The sequence below is a fragment of the Pteropus alecto genome, unplaced genomic scaffold (assembly GCF_000325575.1).
Source record: "Pteropus alecto unplaced genomic scaffold, ASM32557v1 scaffold461, whole genome shotgun sequence".
In the NCBI taxonomy this organism is placed as follows: Eukaryota; Metazoa; Chordata; class Mammalia; order Chiroptera; family Pteropodidae; genus Pteropus; species Pteropus alecto.
This window is the reverse complement of record NW_006431079.1, coordinates 4,027,391-4,045,608: the sequence shown is the minus strand read 5'-3', so window position 1 is coordinate 4,045,608 and position 18,218 is coordinate 4,027,391. Positions and strand designations below refer to the sequence as shown.

Here is an 18,218-nt window from a genome sequence, read left to right as displayed (position 1 = left end):
GCCTGGCACCACAGGATCTGTGAAGATGGCTAGAAGAACATGGTAATATATGGCCAAAACAGATGGGTACCCATCAAAAATGTTTGACTGTTTTAATCATAAAATATCATGACTGGGTGAAAAGATGTCAACTGCCGCAATGAAAAATCACTATCTTTTACTCAATTTCCCAGAACTAAGCCCATTGATCAAAGGGGAGGCTGGAACACTTTGGGACGGATACTACAATGCCACAGACTATCAAAGGGATCTGTATATACACTAGGGAAAGGGAAACATCTTTTTAAGATTATTGGATGCAGGACCTCACTTTTTGGCTTAGGATGGGGATTAGCAATTTTTTTCTCTGTAAAGGGCTAGGTAGTAATTATTTTAGGCTTTGTAGGCTATAGGGTTTGTTACAACTAATCAACTCTGTCATTGTAGCATGAAAACAGCCATGGTAATAAGTAAACAAATAGTGGCTATGTTCTAATAAAACTTTATTTACAAAAACAAACAACAGGCTAGATTTGGCCCATAGGCCAGTTCCTAGACCTTTGGCCTTGAACAATTTTTATAAAACTTCTATGAGCTTGAAAACAATGTACTGTTTCTAGTTGTTGAGTTCAATACCTTGTGTCTTATAAATTAGAATAGCACATTTTTCAAATCCTCTATGTTCTACATTTTTTTGGTCTGCTTTATCTTAAATAACTGAGTTATTTAAAAACATCCCAGTGTGGTCATGAATGTCAAATTTTGCTTTATAAATTGGAAACTATGTTGTCAGGTGCATATACTTTAGTCTTTATTCTTCTTGGATAATTGAAACTTGTATCATTTTAAAGTTAAATCCTCATGATTGTAGACTTAATTTTTTTCCTTGAGCTATAGGAGAATAATTTAGCTACATTGGCTTTCTACTGTTTTGCTGATATACTTTTTATCCTTTATTTTCAGTCTTTCTGTGCCTTTGTATTTTAGTTTGTTCCTTATCATTAGCACAGAGCGCAACTTTTAAGCCTGAGCTTCATGGGAGCCAAAGCAAATGAGAGAATGTTTACTGAAGAAAATACAGTCAGGTTGTTGGCAGCCTATTTGCTAGTTACAACTTAGATAAATTTGACATGTGGGGCATTAAACAGAACAAAGGTGTCTCCAAAGACAGTTAAAAAAACTCTAAGGCGTCACAGGCTTATACAACACTTTTTTTTTTTAATTGGAATTATATCAGTTGTTCACTGCTTACTTAACAGCTAATTTGGCTTTCCATAAGTAGTAGTTATGCTTATTAGTGCCCTGTAGCTGTGAGGCAGGAAGAGATGATCAGGGGCTCCCAACAAAGTTGCTTATGCCCTGATCTTATTAATAAACGTTACCCTTCCCTTCGCTCCTTCAATCTCTTCACTCAGTGATGTAGTTTACCTAGTGTGTCACTCTCTGCTGAATTCAAGTTGACTGGAGATGCGGGCACTAACAAAAGTTCTTTCTGATGTATTAAAGCACCTTGCTTTAGAAGGTAGAGGGCAAAAGGTGCCATACAGCCAGTAGTAGGGCCACAACTACAAGGGAGGGGAGCTTCTCCATCTCTAAGTTGTCACTGGCTTTTATGACCCTAACAAGGGCTTAACTTCAGTGAGTCTCAATTTCCTTATTGGAAATGATTCCTTTATTTAAGAGTATGCAGGTTATAGAAGATAGCCTGGTATAGGTGCCTGGCATATAATAAGGCTTTAACAAAATGTTCCGCAGTTCCCGTCCCTCTGCCCTGAGCAGCTCACTGGACAAGAGCATGCCTCTCAAATTGTAGCAAGTGGAAAAATGTCTCTTCAAAGGGGCTGAAATGTTATTTCTTCTCTCTTCAATGCCTCCTGGGATTTGAGGCAGGCTTTACTTCAGATTTTAAAGAAAAGGGGATAAGCAAGATCATCTGAGGTCTAGTTCAAACCGAAGGATCCCAGGGTACACTCAGTCCTATTGTCAGAAGCCCAAGGTCATCGTTGTTTAAGAAAGTTCTCCCCATCTTCAATCTAGATTTCTCCTCCGGCCTTGAACTGCTTCCACGAATTCTCAGTGAACCAAAATGCAGGGACCAAAAGCCCAGTCTTAAGAGCCAGGGTGACCCATTTAAGGGTTCACCGCTCACCAGTCATGTTCTTGGATGACCTATCCCTTCGGAGCCTCATTTGTGGCATAGTAATGTCACTGTCATTGTGACTTTTATGAGAATCAAAGGAAACAATGTATACCTCAGACCAACATAATTGGCCCAGTGTCCAGCATGTAGGAAAAACTTAGCGAATCCAAGGCTTCGTTATGCATGTGTGCTGCACACCTGAATCACAAATCCCACAGTGATGCTGAGGGCAGGGGCGAGGGGTTACAGCTTAACATGCAACCCGACTACTAAGTGTGGAAGCATCGTGCAGGTAAGAACCATGCTGCACTGTGTGCTCTACCCCTGGTTCCTGGCACGTACCCAGCAAGTTGGTAACAACAATCACAAATGCTCAGTGGCTGGGCTGGTGTGCTCTTTGGTTCTCCGAGGCCCTACTTGGGTACCATGGACCATGGGACCTGATTTCTCAGGATTGCCTGAGATCCACAGAAAGCTGTTCTGCAAAACTTAACGTCAATTTTAATGAAGCACTAAAGAGAGACACCAGGCAGATAGGCTGACAGACTTGTGGATGTTTTTAAGAAACCTGGCTCGACATAACAACTAACGTTCCAATTACTGAGCTTGGTGGACACTGTCCAAAGGATCATGGCTTCAATCTCCTTTACTTTGTCCTCGGAAAATCGCCCACAACACAGAAAATGCATTTCATTTTCAACAACATACACTTTTGCAGATAAAAAAGGTGACCCACACTTTCATTTTCTTTATTTTTCATTGATACCGTATGAATACAAAGTTTCTAGAAAGCTACAAAATGTCTACCACTTTATCAAGAAGGCATCAAAATGTGTCACTTTGCAAAGACATGAAAACACCTGCAGGAACTGACACAAAAATAGCATTTTTAGAGTGATGAAATAATTGCACTTAACTGTCATGGATATTAAAGTTATCACACATATGTACCGCGAAAGCTAGAATACATTTTTTTTTTTTTACAAAGCACTTTATAAAAAAATTCTCTGCACACAAACCCTATAATTTTCATATAACTATCATACTAAAGATAAATTCACTTTAAAGCCAACACTTAGAACATTTTTAAACAAAAAGGTACCAGTACCTAAACACAGACGTTAACAAATACGAGAATACTGTACTGCCAAGAGGTTTAACCAAATGCCTTTTAAAAGTTTCTGCAAATAGGTTAAGAAAACGTGTGAGAATTTGACCCCCACCCCCCATCTCTCCAATCTACCCAAGAGAAACCTTATTACCCAAAGGCAGTTTCTGTAGCCCACTCCCAGCAGCAGTACAATATCAAAGGAACCACTGACCAGATGAAACGCTTACATCACAAGCCCAATTTATACATGTGACATGAAGACACAGACCGTGAGAATCCCATTAAGTCATTTAGAATGTGAACAAACACACGTGGCAAAAACTGATTTACATAAAATTTAAGCATATTAAAGAATTAAAGGCTATTCAGGTTTCTTTTTTAAGTGTTACAAAATTTTTTTAGTCGTTTTTCAGGCACATACTGTTTTAGTTTTTACTTTTTCTTTATCTGCAGTCATGAGCCTATTGAAAAAGGCCTACAGAAGTGAATCTTTCAAGGAGGTAACAGGGAGATTTTTTTTTTTTTTCAAGAAGTGCAGTTAATATCTAATTTACACAGTGAAACTAATCACAGAAAATGACTGATGTGAAAAAAATCAGAGACTGGTTTCCAATTGACTTACGCCTAGATTCCGTCAGCCTCTCTTAGAGAAAGGGGAAGAAGAAACAATCTCATAATGGAAGCCAGACATAAGAGAATCATCCTGAGAGGTGGACTCTACTAGAATCTGACCCCATTGGATGAATGAGTGGGAAACATAAGTGCCGTTTCAAATAACAAAATGATGTAGTGTGGCATATGACTGACTCAATGCAAATTCACAGAGAAGAAAACAAGTTACGGCTTAGAAGTAGGACAATAAATACAATATTTCATCTTATTTACGGTGCATGACTTCGGTGAAACTATCCTTTGCAATGCAAAAAATTTTAAACACATACCCTTCATTCTTAATGATATAAGCAATGAGTTTCTGAGAGGAAAACTATTGCCAAACAAAGCACAGTAACAGTTGAAAAGAGAAGAGGAAACAAGTATTTGACTAATTTCTTCCAAGTGTGTGGTACAGTATACTGACAGGGAGGGGCCGAATTTGAGCAGTTCACTATAACTCATATTGAGTAATTTTCCTTTTCATCTGATTTTTTTTTTTCTCTTGTAGAAATTCTACAAATACTCACAACTTGGTGTGGATAGAAATCACTCCTGAAATTTTAGAGCCCAGAGAGGGTATTCGTAAAGACACTAGGTAGAGACAGACGGAACATATGCATTAAGAGTCCAGAGGCTAACTTTCGAAGATGTTTGAAGTCATTTTTAAGTCTATATTGGTTAAAAAAACAAACAAACAAAAAAAAATCTTTTTCCTTGGCTTTTGTTTGGCTGGTGTTTTTGCATTCTTGTCCTTTTCACTCCTCTTCCTTACCTCTATCGGCTTTCCCAATTTATACAAGGGTTTGATGAAAGCCAACTCGAACTTTAAAGAACGGCCCTTTTGAGGGCTGGAACATTCTTTGAAAATGCCGAATTGTGAATGGCGCTCTTTGGAAGTTTCCCACAGCACATTCATACACAACACTCAGAGTCCACATTTTCGCCCTAAGAAGAACACTGCAATTGTCATGACCCTAACTCATTTTTGTTCTGCACTGTCATCTCAGTTTGAGGCTTCCAACTTTCAAAATGGTATCATTGTGTAAACCAGATAAGTGCGCACTGTCATCTGAATGGAAAAGAAAGCCTCCGCGGAGACTGAACACGGACATCAGAAGGACAAACCTGTCCACCGGCTGGGAGTCTGTTGTTTGTGTGGAAGTTCCCTCATGCGGATGCAGGGCTAGGTGACGAGCGGAGATGACACACTGGGTCATCGGCACACACTGATAGAACAGTTCCTGGCTCCCTCCTGCTGCAGTTTGCTCCTGATGAGTGGCGGTGGGGGACCCTCCCATGGCAGACAGACTCCCAGCGGGCGGGGTCCAACGCCGTGCTCTTGCGAACAGAGGCCTGTGGTCGGTTGCTCATCCCGGTAAACCAAAGGCATTACGGTGATCTCAAAATATTTTTGGTCTCTCTACAAATTATCATTATCGTGGCAGCACTTTTCTAAGCCGGAATCTCAAACCAAAGGCACTTTCATGCTAGAGTGCAGAAGATTCACAAATAGCTAAGTATTTGGTCGTGAATTTAAAAGGCAACATTAAAAGTACAATTTGCTTTTCATAGTAAACTATGAAGTTGCAAAACCTTTCATTTTGGTATATACATTTGAGGGTGTGGTCAAAGAACTTAGGTTCGGTTTCAGATTTTAGACCGACCAGTCAGTTTCCTAGTGAACTGGAGAAAAATGGGCTTACGAAACAAAATAAAATGTTTTGCTTGTTCTTTTTAAAATGTCGGGCCAATTAGTAAATGGACATTGAGAACTGGAGTGAGAAAAGGCTGGCGGCACGACTAAGGTATCACTAAGGCACTGCTTACTGGAACGCTTTGGCAGCTCTGAATTTAAAACTTCCTAAAAAAGTAACAGTAGTTAAGAGAAATGCTTCCAGCTTACAAAAGGGCTCACAGTTCCGAGGCAGCCTTTTGCACTGCATACCCTACACGCAACATCTCAAAGATTTAAGGCTTTTCAGAAATGACATGTGCAGGGCTTTGCCACAGAAACATCAACATAAAGAAATGAGCAATGCAGACATATCCTCTTAATGTCACAGGTGTGAACACCGACAAACAAAACTGGTTCTATCCTTCATTAGGACAAGTGTAGTGTACCAGAGCATATACAAAATTATACAAATTATATGTACCTGGTTTGTAAAATTGACTGTCATATCATATGACTTAAATAATTTACGGTTGCACAAAAACAAACTGCTAAAGCCACTACAGTACTGAAACCTAACGACTTGGGTTTTAAAGTCATTCGGGGAATGGTAACACCAAGTGCTTGGAACGGGGGCCTGTTTTTTGGCTGGTCTGAGTGCAGGACGTCGCTGCTGGGATGCTTAGAAAACAGACATTTGACTCAAAGCCTGTGGCAGGTGAACTGTCCTCAGAGTAATTGAAAAGGCTCATCAGCTTTCCTTTCTGCTTGCAGATGCTCGGATAGCTCCAGCCAGACAAGACCTCCAGTATGAGAAGCAGCAGCATCAGCATGGGGGTGATGCTGTCGCTCTGGTGGGGGAGGGCGGGTTCTTCATCTCCCTCGCTCTTCTGAACTGAACCTGTCCATTGATTGTGTAGGGATAATCGAAGCGTGAGCACCAAAGAGGAACAACTTCACCGGAAGAGGCCAAAGGTTAAGTGGCAGGCATCCTAAAGCCTCACCCTTATTTCCGTCTCTAACCAAGCTGGGTGACTTTGTGCAAGTCACGTCTTCTCTGAGCCTCAACTTTCTCATCTACAAACTGAAGGAGAGTAGATTATGCCCTCTTAGCTCAATAAAGAAAACATTCTATCAGCCCTCTTTGGAACTAATCCTTCCCTCCTCCATCCTTGAAGATGAAAAGACATGTTCCTGAGGCTTCCATAAATCACAAACAGCACTGAGTGTAAGGCAGAAAGTAGAAGAATACCAGAAAATATTGACTGAAATGATTAAAGGCTTGATAATGAGGCTCATGAGTTTATGGGAAATAATGAAAATCGCTGGGATTTTTTTTTTTTAAACTGGTAAACTCAGGGTTGAAGATCGAATTAGAAATGCTCTTTAAATAGGTGTGAGCTGATCATAAGGATGATGGTGACCAGCTGTTCTCCACTTCCCCAGGGATGAGTGTGAGAATACTTGTGGCAAGAGGGACTCTGTTGTGAAACAGAGGTTCTGAAACAGGAAGAGAACGTTGACAGTGTCACTTGCTTAAATCCCTGCCTGCCTCTTGATGACCTGAAATAAGGAGAGATGTTATCTTGGGGTGAACTGGAAGGAAAAAGAAAATATCGAATATGGCATTTGTGACCTGTAAGATCTAGGGCGGTGGTTCTCAACTAGGAACAATTTTGTGCCCAGGACCATTTGGCAAAGTCTGAAGACATTCTGGGTTGTGACGACTGGGGGAAGGTCTGCTGCCAGCACCTGGTGAACAGAGGTCAGGGATGCTGCTAAAGCTCCTACAATGCACAGGACAGCCCCACACAGCAATGAATTATCTGGTACAAAATGTCAACAGTACTGAAGCTGACACTGGTCTAGGGTAGCCTGAACATTCTGGAATTTTAGGACATGTTCTTGAAGAAGTCCTGATTCCACTTCAGGTCTCTTGCTAAGATGGAAAAGAATGCCAACAGACCAAAGTCCAGTTCTTCAGCTATGACATTTAGGCTGTGGAAAACTGGCTTTCAAATTCTCCAGTGAAAGCATGAGATGTCCCTGAATCAAATCTGGTAGGTGGTGGGCGGTCACCAAGAGACAGAGCACCTGGGAGAGAACGGGAGGACAGAGCTTTGGAAAGGCTTCTTATGGTTTAGAAAGCTTTACAGACAAAGGGAAAAGACTCTGCCATAAAGGATGAATGACCGAAGGCTGACTCGGATTAGACGCTAAACACAAATGCCAACCCAGGGTCTAATTTGGGAGAGACGGAGAGAGGACCAAGCGTCTGAGTGACTGGGCCTGTGGATAAGCTATGGAAAATATCTGCCTTGGAGAAAACTTTAGAAAAGCAAGACAAGAAGTAACTTTAACAGATCTTAGAAGTGTTTTAAGAGCAAAAAGTAATCCTCAAGGTGGTTCATGTATACCGCCAAACTCAACTACAAAGGCATTTGGAGGACACTGGCAGAGAAGCATCAGAGGTCCCAGTCTGGCTCTGAGTCGGCAGACCAGAGTATGCCCTTCTCTGCAGCCAACAGAACTACCCTCTAGCTGGTCTTCTTGGGTCTCAGTCTACTTGTGCTTTGGAAAGTAAATCCCAGGAGCCCTCCTGGCAGCACAGAAGAGCCCACTCCTGGGTGGGAATGTGAACCAGATACCTCCCTCCTTGAAGTTCTGAGCCACGTCAGATCCTGGTTCTGGAAAAGCGGGGATTCCCTTGAGGAAAGGAGCAAGAGAAACATCATTATTAAAAGGAGTGACCAAAAGAAGTCATATATATGATGACCATGGAAGAAGCTTAAATGCTTGGGCTAAAGAGCAGATGGAAGAGCAGACAACTGGGGCAATTTTTCAAGGGTCCTCTTGGAATCAGAAAACAGATGAGAGTTTCTGTTTCTGATGGAGGAAAGATGGGCACCATCCTACTAGTTTATGTAAGGGATGCACATTCCAAATGGAGAAAATTTTTCACTTTCTCCTCTCATCTTCCCAGTGACCAGTGGCATGAATTCAGGAGAAGTCAGGCTTGGTCCAGTGTCCTTCTGTTTGCCATTAGCCAGCCACACCCTCACGCTCATAACCACCAGATACTAACCAATATACAAGCAGGGTCAGAGCAGTGAGACAGAAAAGAGAGTGTCCAAGTTTCTTGGATGCGATAAAACAAAGTTTATATTTTTCTGGCTTGATGAAAAGTCTTGAGATGTTTCACATCTTCTAAAACTTATTTCATGTTCTATCGTATTAACATATTCCTAACAACTATTAAAACATCACTTTTCTCTGGGAAGTCGGGGGCATGCCCATTGGAGGTATTCCCCAGGGAAGCACCCAAGACATGTGGCTACATAGAATCAACTCTGCCTGGGCTGTGCTTTGGAATATTTGGGTTGGATCGCTGAATCTCTCCTGGGAAAAGAACCTCTCAAATGAGCCTGTTTGAAAAGGTCAGAGATAGATAGCTGGGCCTCTTGAACCTCAGTCAAACAAGTACTGTGACTTATTGAGAGATGACAAGAAAATGGATGTCCTTAGAGAATATATCTAGATCTACGGAAACAGACTGAGATATATATACACATATCAGCACCTAGCAAAATGAGTGACACTAAATAGATGTTCAATAAATATGTGTTGAATAACTATCTATGTATATGTGTATATATGTATATATAAACACATACATACACATATAGTCATAGCAAGTTAATATGCATATTGGATCACCAGAAATAAACAATTTATCCACAGGCTGGTGAGGATGCTTGTGAATTTCTGGAGAGCAGAGATGCTAAAACTGATGAGCCTTTTACTTGTTTGGTTGATGAAATTTTCTCCCAGCCATGGAATTTCCTATACTTTGCAGCTTACAGTGCAGTATTCATGCCAATTTTAATTTTTGTTATTAAATTTCAGTGGTTCAAATATTTACTCATCTTAATAAAAAATTTGGTTGTCCATATAAAATATAACTGCACACACAAGACTATAAACGTTGTAAGTTTAGATTTTCAGTATTTATCTACTTATTGCAAAAAGAGCCATCTTTTCTTTTTCATTAAATAATCAATCATCACATTAGTACAATACAATTTTATATTTTAAATATACTATATATGTTAAGGATAAGGGGTGAAGTTTTCTTCCTTTGTAATACCTGTTTAAGAGTTTAATGGATTAGGAGATTAGTTTTAACTTTGTGAAAAAAGTACAAATTTGTTTCATTAGGATATTTCTACCAAGCATTTCTTAAGGCTATATTTTAACATTTGGTTTCAAAAAGAAAGAAAAGTTTCATTTAAAAAATAATTTAGTGAATTACATTCTTTCATAACTTCCACCCTAATTAGTTACAAAGATAAGTCTAAAGATTCTTAGTTTCATGTACTAATTTACATTTATATTTAAAGATTAATTTTACTTGTATCTTAAAACAAGAATTTTATGTTGGAAAAAAAAAGAACTAAATACATTTGTATAAAGGCTGTAAATGTCTCATGGCAAATGCTCTGTCTGAATATTTTCTTCCACAATTAGAAACAGGTCTCTGCAGACAGAGACTTGGGTTCTTAAGGTTCACCTTTCCCGAGAAATTGTGGGCTGCAGATCTGAAGAACACATAGAAACAACTTGATTTCTCTTTTTACAACTGTACCAGAACTTCACAGCTACAATGATAGTATGAATACATGAAAAAATGACTTCACTCAAACAGAATTTAGAAAAGTAGGGTGACCTCAGGGCCAGGGCACAACCCCTGCACGGTGAGGTTTACAGTCAGTCATTCAATAATGGAGAGAGTGTGTGTGTGTGCGCACATATGTGTGTGTGTATATATACAGGTATCTATATATATAAATAACCATGTTCAGTCTTTTACAAGCCTGTAAATATGATGTTGTGCTCCATGTTCACTATTTGAAACTTCAAATACACAGGCCATGCAGAGGAGAGTTTCTTGTGTATCCCTGTTTGTTACCACCTGTTAAAAAAAAAGAGTATATATATACATATATATAAAAACACACTACATGGATGAAAACATTCCATCTCTGCCATCACGACTATGATTTACTTGGAAAATAAAGCCCAACAAGTGGATTATTAGGGTGCTGTCTGGCCTCACTCTGCCCACTCTGGCACGAATTCAGGCTATCAGGGAGGGGTTTGACTTGAAACCTATCTAAGCTGAAATACCATATGTAAGAAAGACCTTATAGACAAGGTCTCACCCATAATCTGAGCCACAGAAGAACTAGTGTGGGTTTTTGGGGAGGCTGATTTCTTTACAACAAAGCCAATTTTCTATAATTCTGTCCCATGGGACTGTCATCCTAGGAATTGTCTCCTACCTTATTTCTAAACTTTTCTTAAGTTTGTTTCACAGTAGCCAATGATACACATAGCTCCATGAGAGCTTTGCTCACCACTATTAACCAGCAGTGCCTCAATCAGTAAAATACTTGCTGAGTAAAGAACCAGTGGTAGAATCATGTCAAATGGGTCATGCCTTACATTTTGAATTTGAGAGCCTAGTCCAGTCAATGGGGGCCTCAATCCCCTCATGAGTCAGGATGCTTTGCCCATTTAGTTTCCCTTACCCTTAAGGCATCCAAGTTTATGGTCTCTGGATAAAGAATAAAGTCTCAAAGTACTTGTAAATTTTCCCATCATAGCAGTCTGTACCATCTGAAAGTACATATAGATTTGTACGATTTTCTTTAAATGCCCATCTCATTCAGTGGACTATAAATTCCTGAAGAACAGGGACCACATTTCCTAGTTATTAGCTTAGTGTCTGGCACACAACAGTCACTGAATAAATATCTGCTGAATGAAAATTCAGCAGATACTAGCCAATACAGAAAATTCAGCAGATACTAGCAGATACTAGTCACATACTAGCCAACATACATTGACTGTTTATGCATTTACTCAGTATTAAATATTTTACACACACTGTCTCATATACTATCATGACAATTCTGTGTGCAGATGCTATATCAATCCCCCTCTGACAGAGAAGGAGGCTAGGGCGGTTAATTTGTTTAAGGTTATACAACTGTCAACAAAGAAACCCAGATCTTCTGATTCTGAAGACCTTTTTGTTAACCATTATGTCATGCTGCTCTAGACAAATGAATTGATACAGTGATGAATTATCTACATTCCCCTCCCCACCACCCCGGGCAATAAAGATTTGTTTCAATACTGGTACTCACATGCTTTTCTAGTGTTACTTCCTGCCACTTCTTTCACAGACCAAGTACTCCAACTTACGGGTCTTTCATCTTTGGAATCTCTCTCCCTCATCCTCACATCCAGATGAATGCCATGTCCTGCCGCTTTTCCCTCCTGAATAGTTCTTGAATCCATCCCCTTTTCCACTACTCAGGTACCACAAACATCACCCAGACTCCGCCACCAGGAGCCACCCTTGCTTGTCACCAGTCCTATTTGCACACAGTAGCCACAAAAACCATTTAAGAAATTTAAGTGTGACAACAACATACTCTTGGCTTAAAAACCCTGTTGGCCTCTTTTGAACTTTAAATTTTTTGGAGGAAAAGAAAACCTATACTTATCTTACAAGACCAAGGACACTCTGCCTAGTCTGGCTGTTCCTCGCCAGCCAACTCACTGTTCCTTGCTCTCCTCCCTCTCTCGAAGCCAGCCACATGACCCTATTTTCAGTCCTTCTACTTGCCACCTGCCTGCCTACCTGCAGTATCCTTCCCTACCCTCTTTACCTATTCTTCTGGCAGGTATCTCTCAATTGATTCTTCCTCAGGGAAGCCTTCCCTGACTTCCCGAACGAGGTCAAATCCTCTCATTATATGCTCTCTTGGCACCATGTACCTATCTCTGCAGCTATCAGTCACAGTTTAGTTTACATTCATTTTGTGATTGCTCGAGGAATGCCTGCCTCCCTCACCGGACTCCAGGGAGGCCGCTCTGCCTGTCTAGTTCACAGCATCCCTGCACCTGACACTTAAGTATATACCCATGGAATGGCCCTATTTTTAGCAAATCTGAAAAGTGTCTGTTTAGCTATCAAGGCAACTTAAACATTACCTTTTAATATCCCTGAGAACTCCGTACCCATTCCAAGTACAAGTACTTGCTCAGGTAGTTAAACCACTCTGACCTTCCATGGTACCTGTTTCACAAGTATACTATGGCCACTGTTACCTTGTATTGCAATCATTTATTTGACTCTTCAGTCCTACCAGGCTAAGATTTACTCAGAGATGGTCACTGTGTTTATTTGCATTGCATTCCAGTGGCTAGTCTAGCCCACCAGCTAGTAAGGTCTGGAATGGTCTTGTTGACACAGGCTTTGTAGGCAATCTACTTAGTAAAACACCTACAACTGTGTCCAGCAGCTTCCATCCTGGCCATGTTTCTATACCCCACCCTGCGGAAGAGTCAAAAAGTACTCTTTCTCTTATTACCAGTGAGATGATTTTATTCCCATAATCCAGGAATGCTGGCTTAAACTCGGCTTTTCTAAATGTAAAATACTGTTTCAAGCAAATATTTATAGAGCTACTAATTCTTCATATCAAAGGAATTTATTTAGGTGCTTAATGAAACATTTTGGAATTACTTTAACATGGTATGTTATCTGGACATCTATACTGCTTGAAGCCGCATCTCCCAAAGGGAGCATTACTGATAGAATTATATGAGGTTTATGGGTAATAGATGATTTAAAATTTTTCTAGGCCTTATTTTCTTTGGCTATGCTCTGTAAGGTAGGGTTTTAGGGACCGAGGACATATTCCTTAAAATCCTCCCAAGAGAAGTAGGGTGGACATCCACTTAGAGTTCTGGTTAATTCCTGAGGCTATTTAATGTCTACGCCAGGATGCTACACTCCCCTTCTGCTCATCTGAGCAATAAGGTGATCTGTTCTTAAATAGAGAGTACCTATATGACAAGGACTTACCAGCACGCCAAACCATGAACTGCCCAATTTTCACTAAAGACCATTAGAGAAAAGGGTACTAATAAATAATAATTACTAAAGAACATGTTTTCCAAATTTTCCCCCAGATTGCTAGCTCCTAAATTTTGGAGGGACCTGAACACACTTGAGAATCCACTGACATTCTCTACCTGCAGTAAATGAAAACCAGCTCATTTATCAATCCCCTAGAGCAGAAATCTCAACCCCTTTGTGCAGGAGAACTACCCCAGGATTCTGATTTTATTCATTTGAGGTATGCCCAGGCCTTAGAATTTTTAAAAGCTTTCTGGATGAATCCTAATGTGCAGAGGATTTTAAGTTAAAAATTTTTTAATTTAAAATTTTTAAATATTCATTTTTACATTGGTGTCAGGGAACTGGCTCCCACTGGCTCTTGAAAGTTATTGTCAAATATTAAGGAATTTCATGAGCTGAGCAAACACTGGTAGCTTGAAATTGCTCATGGAGGGGCATTTATACCACAGAAATGAGCAAAAGGTACAAATCAAGTTTTCTGGGGGGCGGGGGGCGGTCGAGGTAGAGCCTTTTTTTTTTTTACCAGCACATCAGTGATTGAGAACCGTGATGTGAGTGGAACCCAAAACTCCAGATTGAGAATTCCTGCTCTAAGTATTCTAGTTCTTAATGCTCATAACAAAGCAGGCCTCTAGAGGTCTGATTATTCGACCACAATATTATCTTGTCGCCCCTTTTAGCAAAACTGGTTCCACCAAGTTTTCTTCTGGCATTTTTCTTTTATTTATTTTTTTAAATGAGCCTTTAAAACCCATTACTGTATATTTCGTAGGTATATTCTGAGGACATTATTCTTAATAACCTTCTCAAATCCCCAAATGAAGCCTCCATGAGAAATGTGTTTTAAAGTCAAATATTAAGAAACACCTCCCCTTTCCCAGCACACACATGCTGCCCTGTCTAGTTTTCCCATCATGGACTCTGAGCACCTTTGTTTTTTCCTTTCCCGTGAACTGCCCATTAAGTTCGACCATACTTTTCGGCCTCAGGATAATTTTTCCAACCCTTCCTGGTCATGACATTCTATCCTAATTTATATTTCTTCTGGTACTGAGAGCTTACATTTTTCTATCTTAATGTACATACTTCTTATAAGACCGTGCAAATCCTTCATGCAACGAGTCCAGGTATGTCTGAAGTGCAAACCTACTGACGTGGCTTTTGTCTCATTTATGATTTGCGTAATATGTTGCTGCTAAGACTCAAACTTGGCTAACACTGGGATTATCTAGGGAACTTAAACAAAATACTCATGCCTGGGTCCTATCCTCCGAGATCTTGATTTAATTGATAAAGGCTGCAGTCTTGGTATGGTGAATTTTAGACGTCAAGGTCTTTCTAATGTATAACCAGAATTGAGAAGCTAGGAAAATCACTTATTACCCTTTATTATCCGCCTGAATTCCAGTTCTGCCAAGCTTAGAAACCCCAGCCAGATGAAACCTTTTCTCTTCTACAGACTTGAGCCCAAACCAACCCCGGGTTTGCCCTATGGATGTGTGAATTCAACTGCTGATTGGCCACCTGAGTCTAACCCAACAGCCTGGTCAGTTCACTTGGCCCAGGCCCCTCACAGGCCTATCTTTCTGTCTTTCCCCACCAGCCTCATAGCTGAGTCTGTCAAAACAGAGAAGAGACAAAATAGTTACCAATAAAATTGTGAAGTTTTCCAAAACACTATTCATCATATATTTCTCTGGCAAGTGTTTGAGCTTGTGGATGAAGTTGATCATATATTCACACATTGGGGAGCGGTTTATTCGGTATACAAATCGGCCATTCTCAAACCTTGCATACTCCGTCTGTGAGGAAAAAAGGAGTTGAGCATTTTTACACTTCGACTTCAAAATACATGAAAAAGACATTACCGCCTATAAAAGCATTTTAGTTTTCAACATGAAATGTCTGCTATATACTGTACAATTTAGGCAGTTTACTTAAAAAAAAAAAAAAAAAATCCTATCTGCAAGCTTAGTGCCATACTCAGAATCCATTATTTTTCTGGAAATCTTTTTAAAAAGTAGAAAAATGATAGCGTTAAAGAAGAATTGCATAGATCCTTTTCAGCAAAGGTCAGAAAAAAATATAACCATCTACTTAGTGATGCTCTACCTGGAGATCTGTGAAAGCAGGCCGGCCAGGTATAACTCTTGAAAAGGCCCTAAGAAAATCCTCCTTTACTGTGATAAGACCTCACAGGCTAACAGCCAATACAGATAATTTCTCTAATTAAAAAACAAACAAATAAACAAACAAAAACTACTTTACACTCACCACGAACCCCTGACTGTTAGTTATTTATGCCATTAAGAAAGAAAGTAAACACTGGTATATATGCAGTTTGAAGATCCCACTGAAGCACTCAGAAATAAGAAACACATTCCTGGATAACCCTGGATCAAAAGGAATTAAAAAGGAAATTACGAACTATCTAAAGAGTAATGAAAAGGTAAACACATGAAAACTTATGGGATCCAACAAAGCTGTATGTGGAGAAAACCTAATGAAGCAGCTTCAAGTCTTCATTATTAAACATCACGAGAAATTACACAACTAAATACATATCTTTAAAGATAATTTTAAACCCCACAAAATAAACCAAAAACATAAAGAAATCTAAAGAAATCGGGAATAGGACATTAATAAAGATAAAAGCTCAAATCAATGTAATAGAAATTAAAAATGTAGACAGAATAAATATAAAAACCGGTTCTTTAAAAATATAAAATAAACCATTTACAAGCTTAAGAAGAAGAAAAAAGAAGAGACAAAACCTAGAGGATAGGATGCTTTCCCAGCAAAATTCAAATTGCTAATACTCAACCAAAAAGAAATTTGGTCAGTTACTGTGGAAATGAGTAGGAAGTTGTTTGGAGACCTACTGGTGAAAAAGGTACAAAGACCAAATGGTTTCACAGCTAAGTTTTATGTAACCTTAAAAGAACAATCATTTTCATTTTCATTCAAACTATGCCAGACCACAGAATAGGCAGGAGTCCCAATTATTTTTCTGAGATTGATGTACATTCAATACTGAAATTTGATAAAGAGATTATAAAAAAGTATAGACTAATGAGATGCAAAAATTCTATATAAATTAGCAAACAATGAATCAATGTAACCAAAGTAGGACTTTCTTTAGGAATGCTGTGGTGTTACACACACAGGACATGTATTAACTTGTCAAGTCAACAAATAGGAGAAATTAGAGAAAAATCATGTCGTAGGAGTTGCTGAAAAGGCATTTGTTAAAATATTGCAGCTATTAATAATAAAAACCCCAAGTAAAATAAGTATAGAAAAAAAGCACTTAAAATATAAAGATCATTTACAAAAACCAACAATATTAAATATAATCTTAAATGGCAAAACAGCAAAACCATTTACACTAACATCAGAAATGATATAAGAATATTATTTATATATTGCTATTTTTTTTTTACAACTGTATTGGAGATTTTAGCAAATGAAAAGATGAGAGAATAATAATTTTTAAAAACTGGCATAAACATTGGAAAAGAAGAGATAAGATTATATACATAAAAAGCCTAAAGAAGCTAGGGGGAAAATCACTTGAGATAAATAAGAGAATATGGCAAGATGGCTAAAAAGAACATAGATACACAAAAACCAAGAGCTTTTCTCTAATTTAGTAATTAAAATCTAGAAATGGGAAATTGCACTAACGAATTATATATTTAGAAATATATTTAACCAGAAAGGGATAAACCTATATAAGAAGACTATAAAATCTTACATAAAACTGATGAGCTGGAAATGCAAACAGGTTCTTGATTGAAAAGATTTAATATCAATAATATATTGATTTATCCCAAAATAATATCTAAAATCTAAATATAACTAGATTTCTCAAACAAGATATATGTTTTTCTTTACATTTTAAAAATAACCTCATTATTTGGAATAAATGCTGGTTACTAGCTTAGAAAATATATACAAAAGATTAGTGAGATTGACTTCCATCCTCAGCACACACTGAACGTTCTATAAAGCCACTGTAATTAAATCAACATGGCATTGGGACATATAGAGATGGAGAGTAGAGAGAACAGATACACACAAAGACCAGTCCCCAGTATACGTGGTAACCTCAAGGGGAAAGACACATTCTGCTGGAAAAGGGTAAATCATTTAATAAATGGTTTCACACAAATGTCTATTTGGAAGAAAATATAAACAGACTCTCCTTTCGTATCATATGCAGAAACACATTCTAAATGGATTAAAGGCTTAATTATAAAATTTTGCCTGCCACATTCACACCCACTTCTCCACGAAAATTCCTGGGATCTCGTCAGTCTAAAGCAACCTTTCATTGCTCCCCAAACTAATATCTGAGGACACAGTGAAGGATAATTTCAAATCTAGGGAACTGAGTAACTTGTCTGCTTCCTCTTTTCTCACACATACCTGTCTTCCACTCACTCCAGGGCTGAATGCAGCTCTCCAAATTGAACGCTTATTTCTATGCTCTTGCTATTTCCTCTCTATTCCCATAGCTTTAATTATCCTTAATGCTTAGGATTCTCAATTATTATTTTCAGTCTTAACCTGTCTCCCAAATTCTTGCATCTATAATTGTCCCTTATTTCCTCTTGAACACTTTATTTCCTTATCTCTGCTGGTGACAGCACTGTCCTTC

At 38.8% G+C, this 18,218-nt stretch overlaps 1 protein-coding gene across 14 annotated transcripts in view; it reads right to left on the bottom strand.

The window, feature by feature from the left end:
* Positions 1–2,841: 2,841 nt before the first annotated feature.
* TEAD1 (TEA domain transcription factor 1) overlaps positions 2,842–18,218 on the bottom strand; it is a 252,398-nt gene continuing 237,021 nt past the window's right edge. For all 14 annotated transcript variants that reach the window (XM_015596482.2, XM_025038630.1, XM_025038653.1 and 11 more), the window contains 2 exons: positions 15,205–15,357; positions 2,842–10,528 (listed from right to left, as the gene is read on the bottom strand). In XM_015596482.2, coding sequence (XP_015451968.1) covers positions 10,415–10,528; positions 15,205–15,357 — 267 coding nt within the window. In that variant the 3' untranslated portion in view covers positions 2,842–10,414. The remainder of the gene's footprint in view (positions 10,529–15,204; positions 15,358–18,218) is intronic.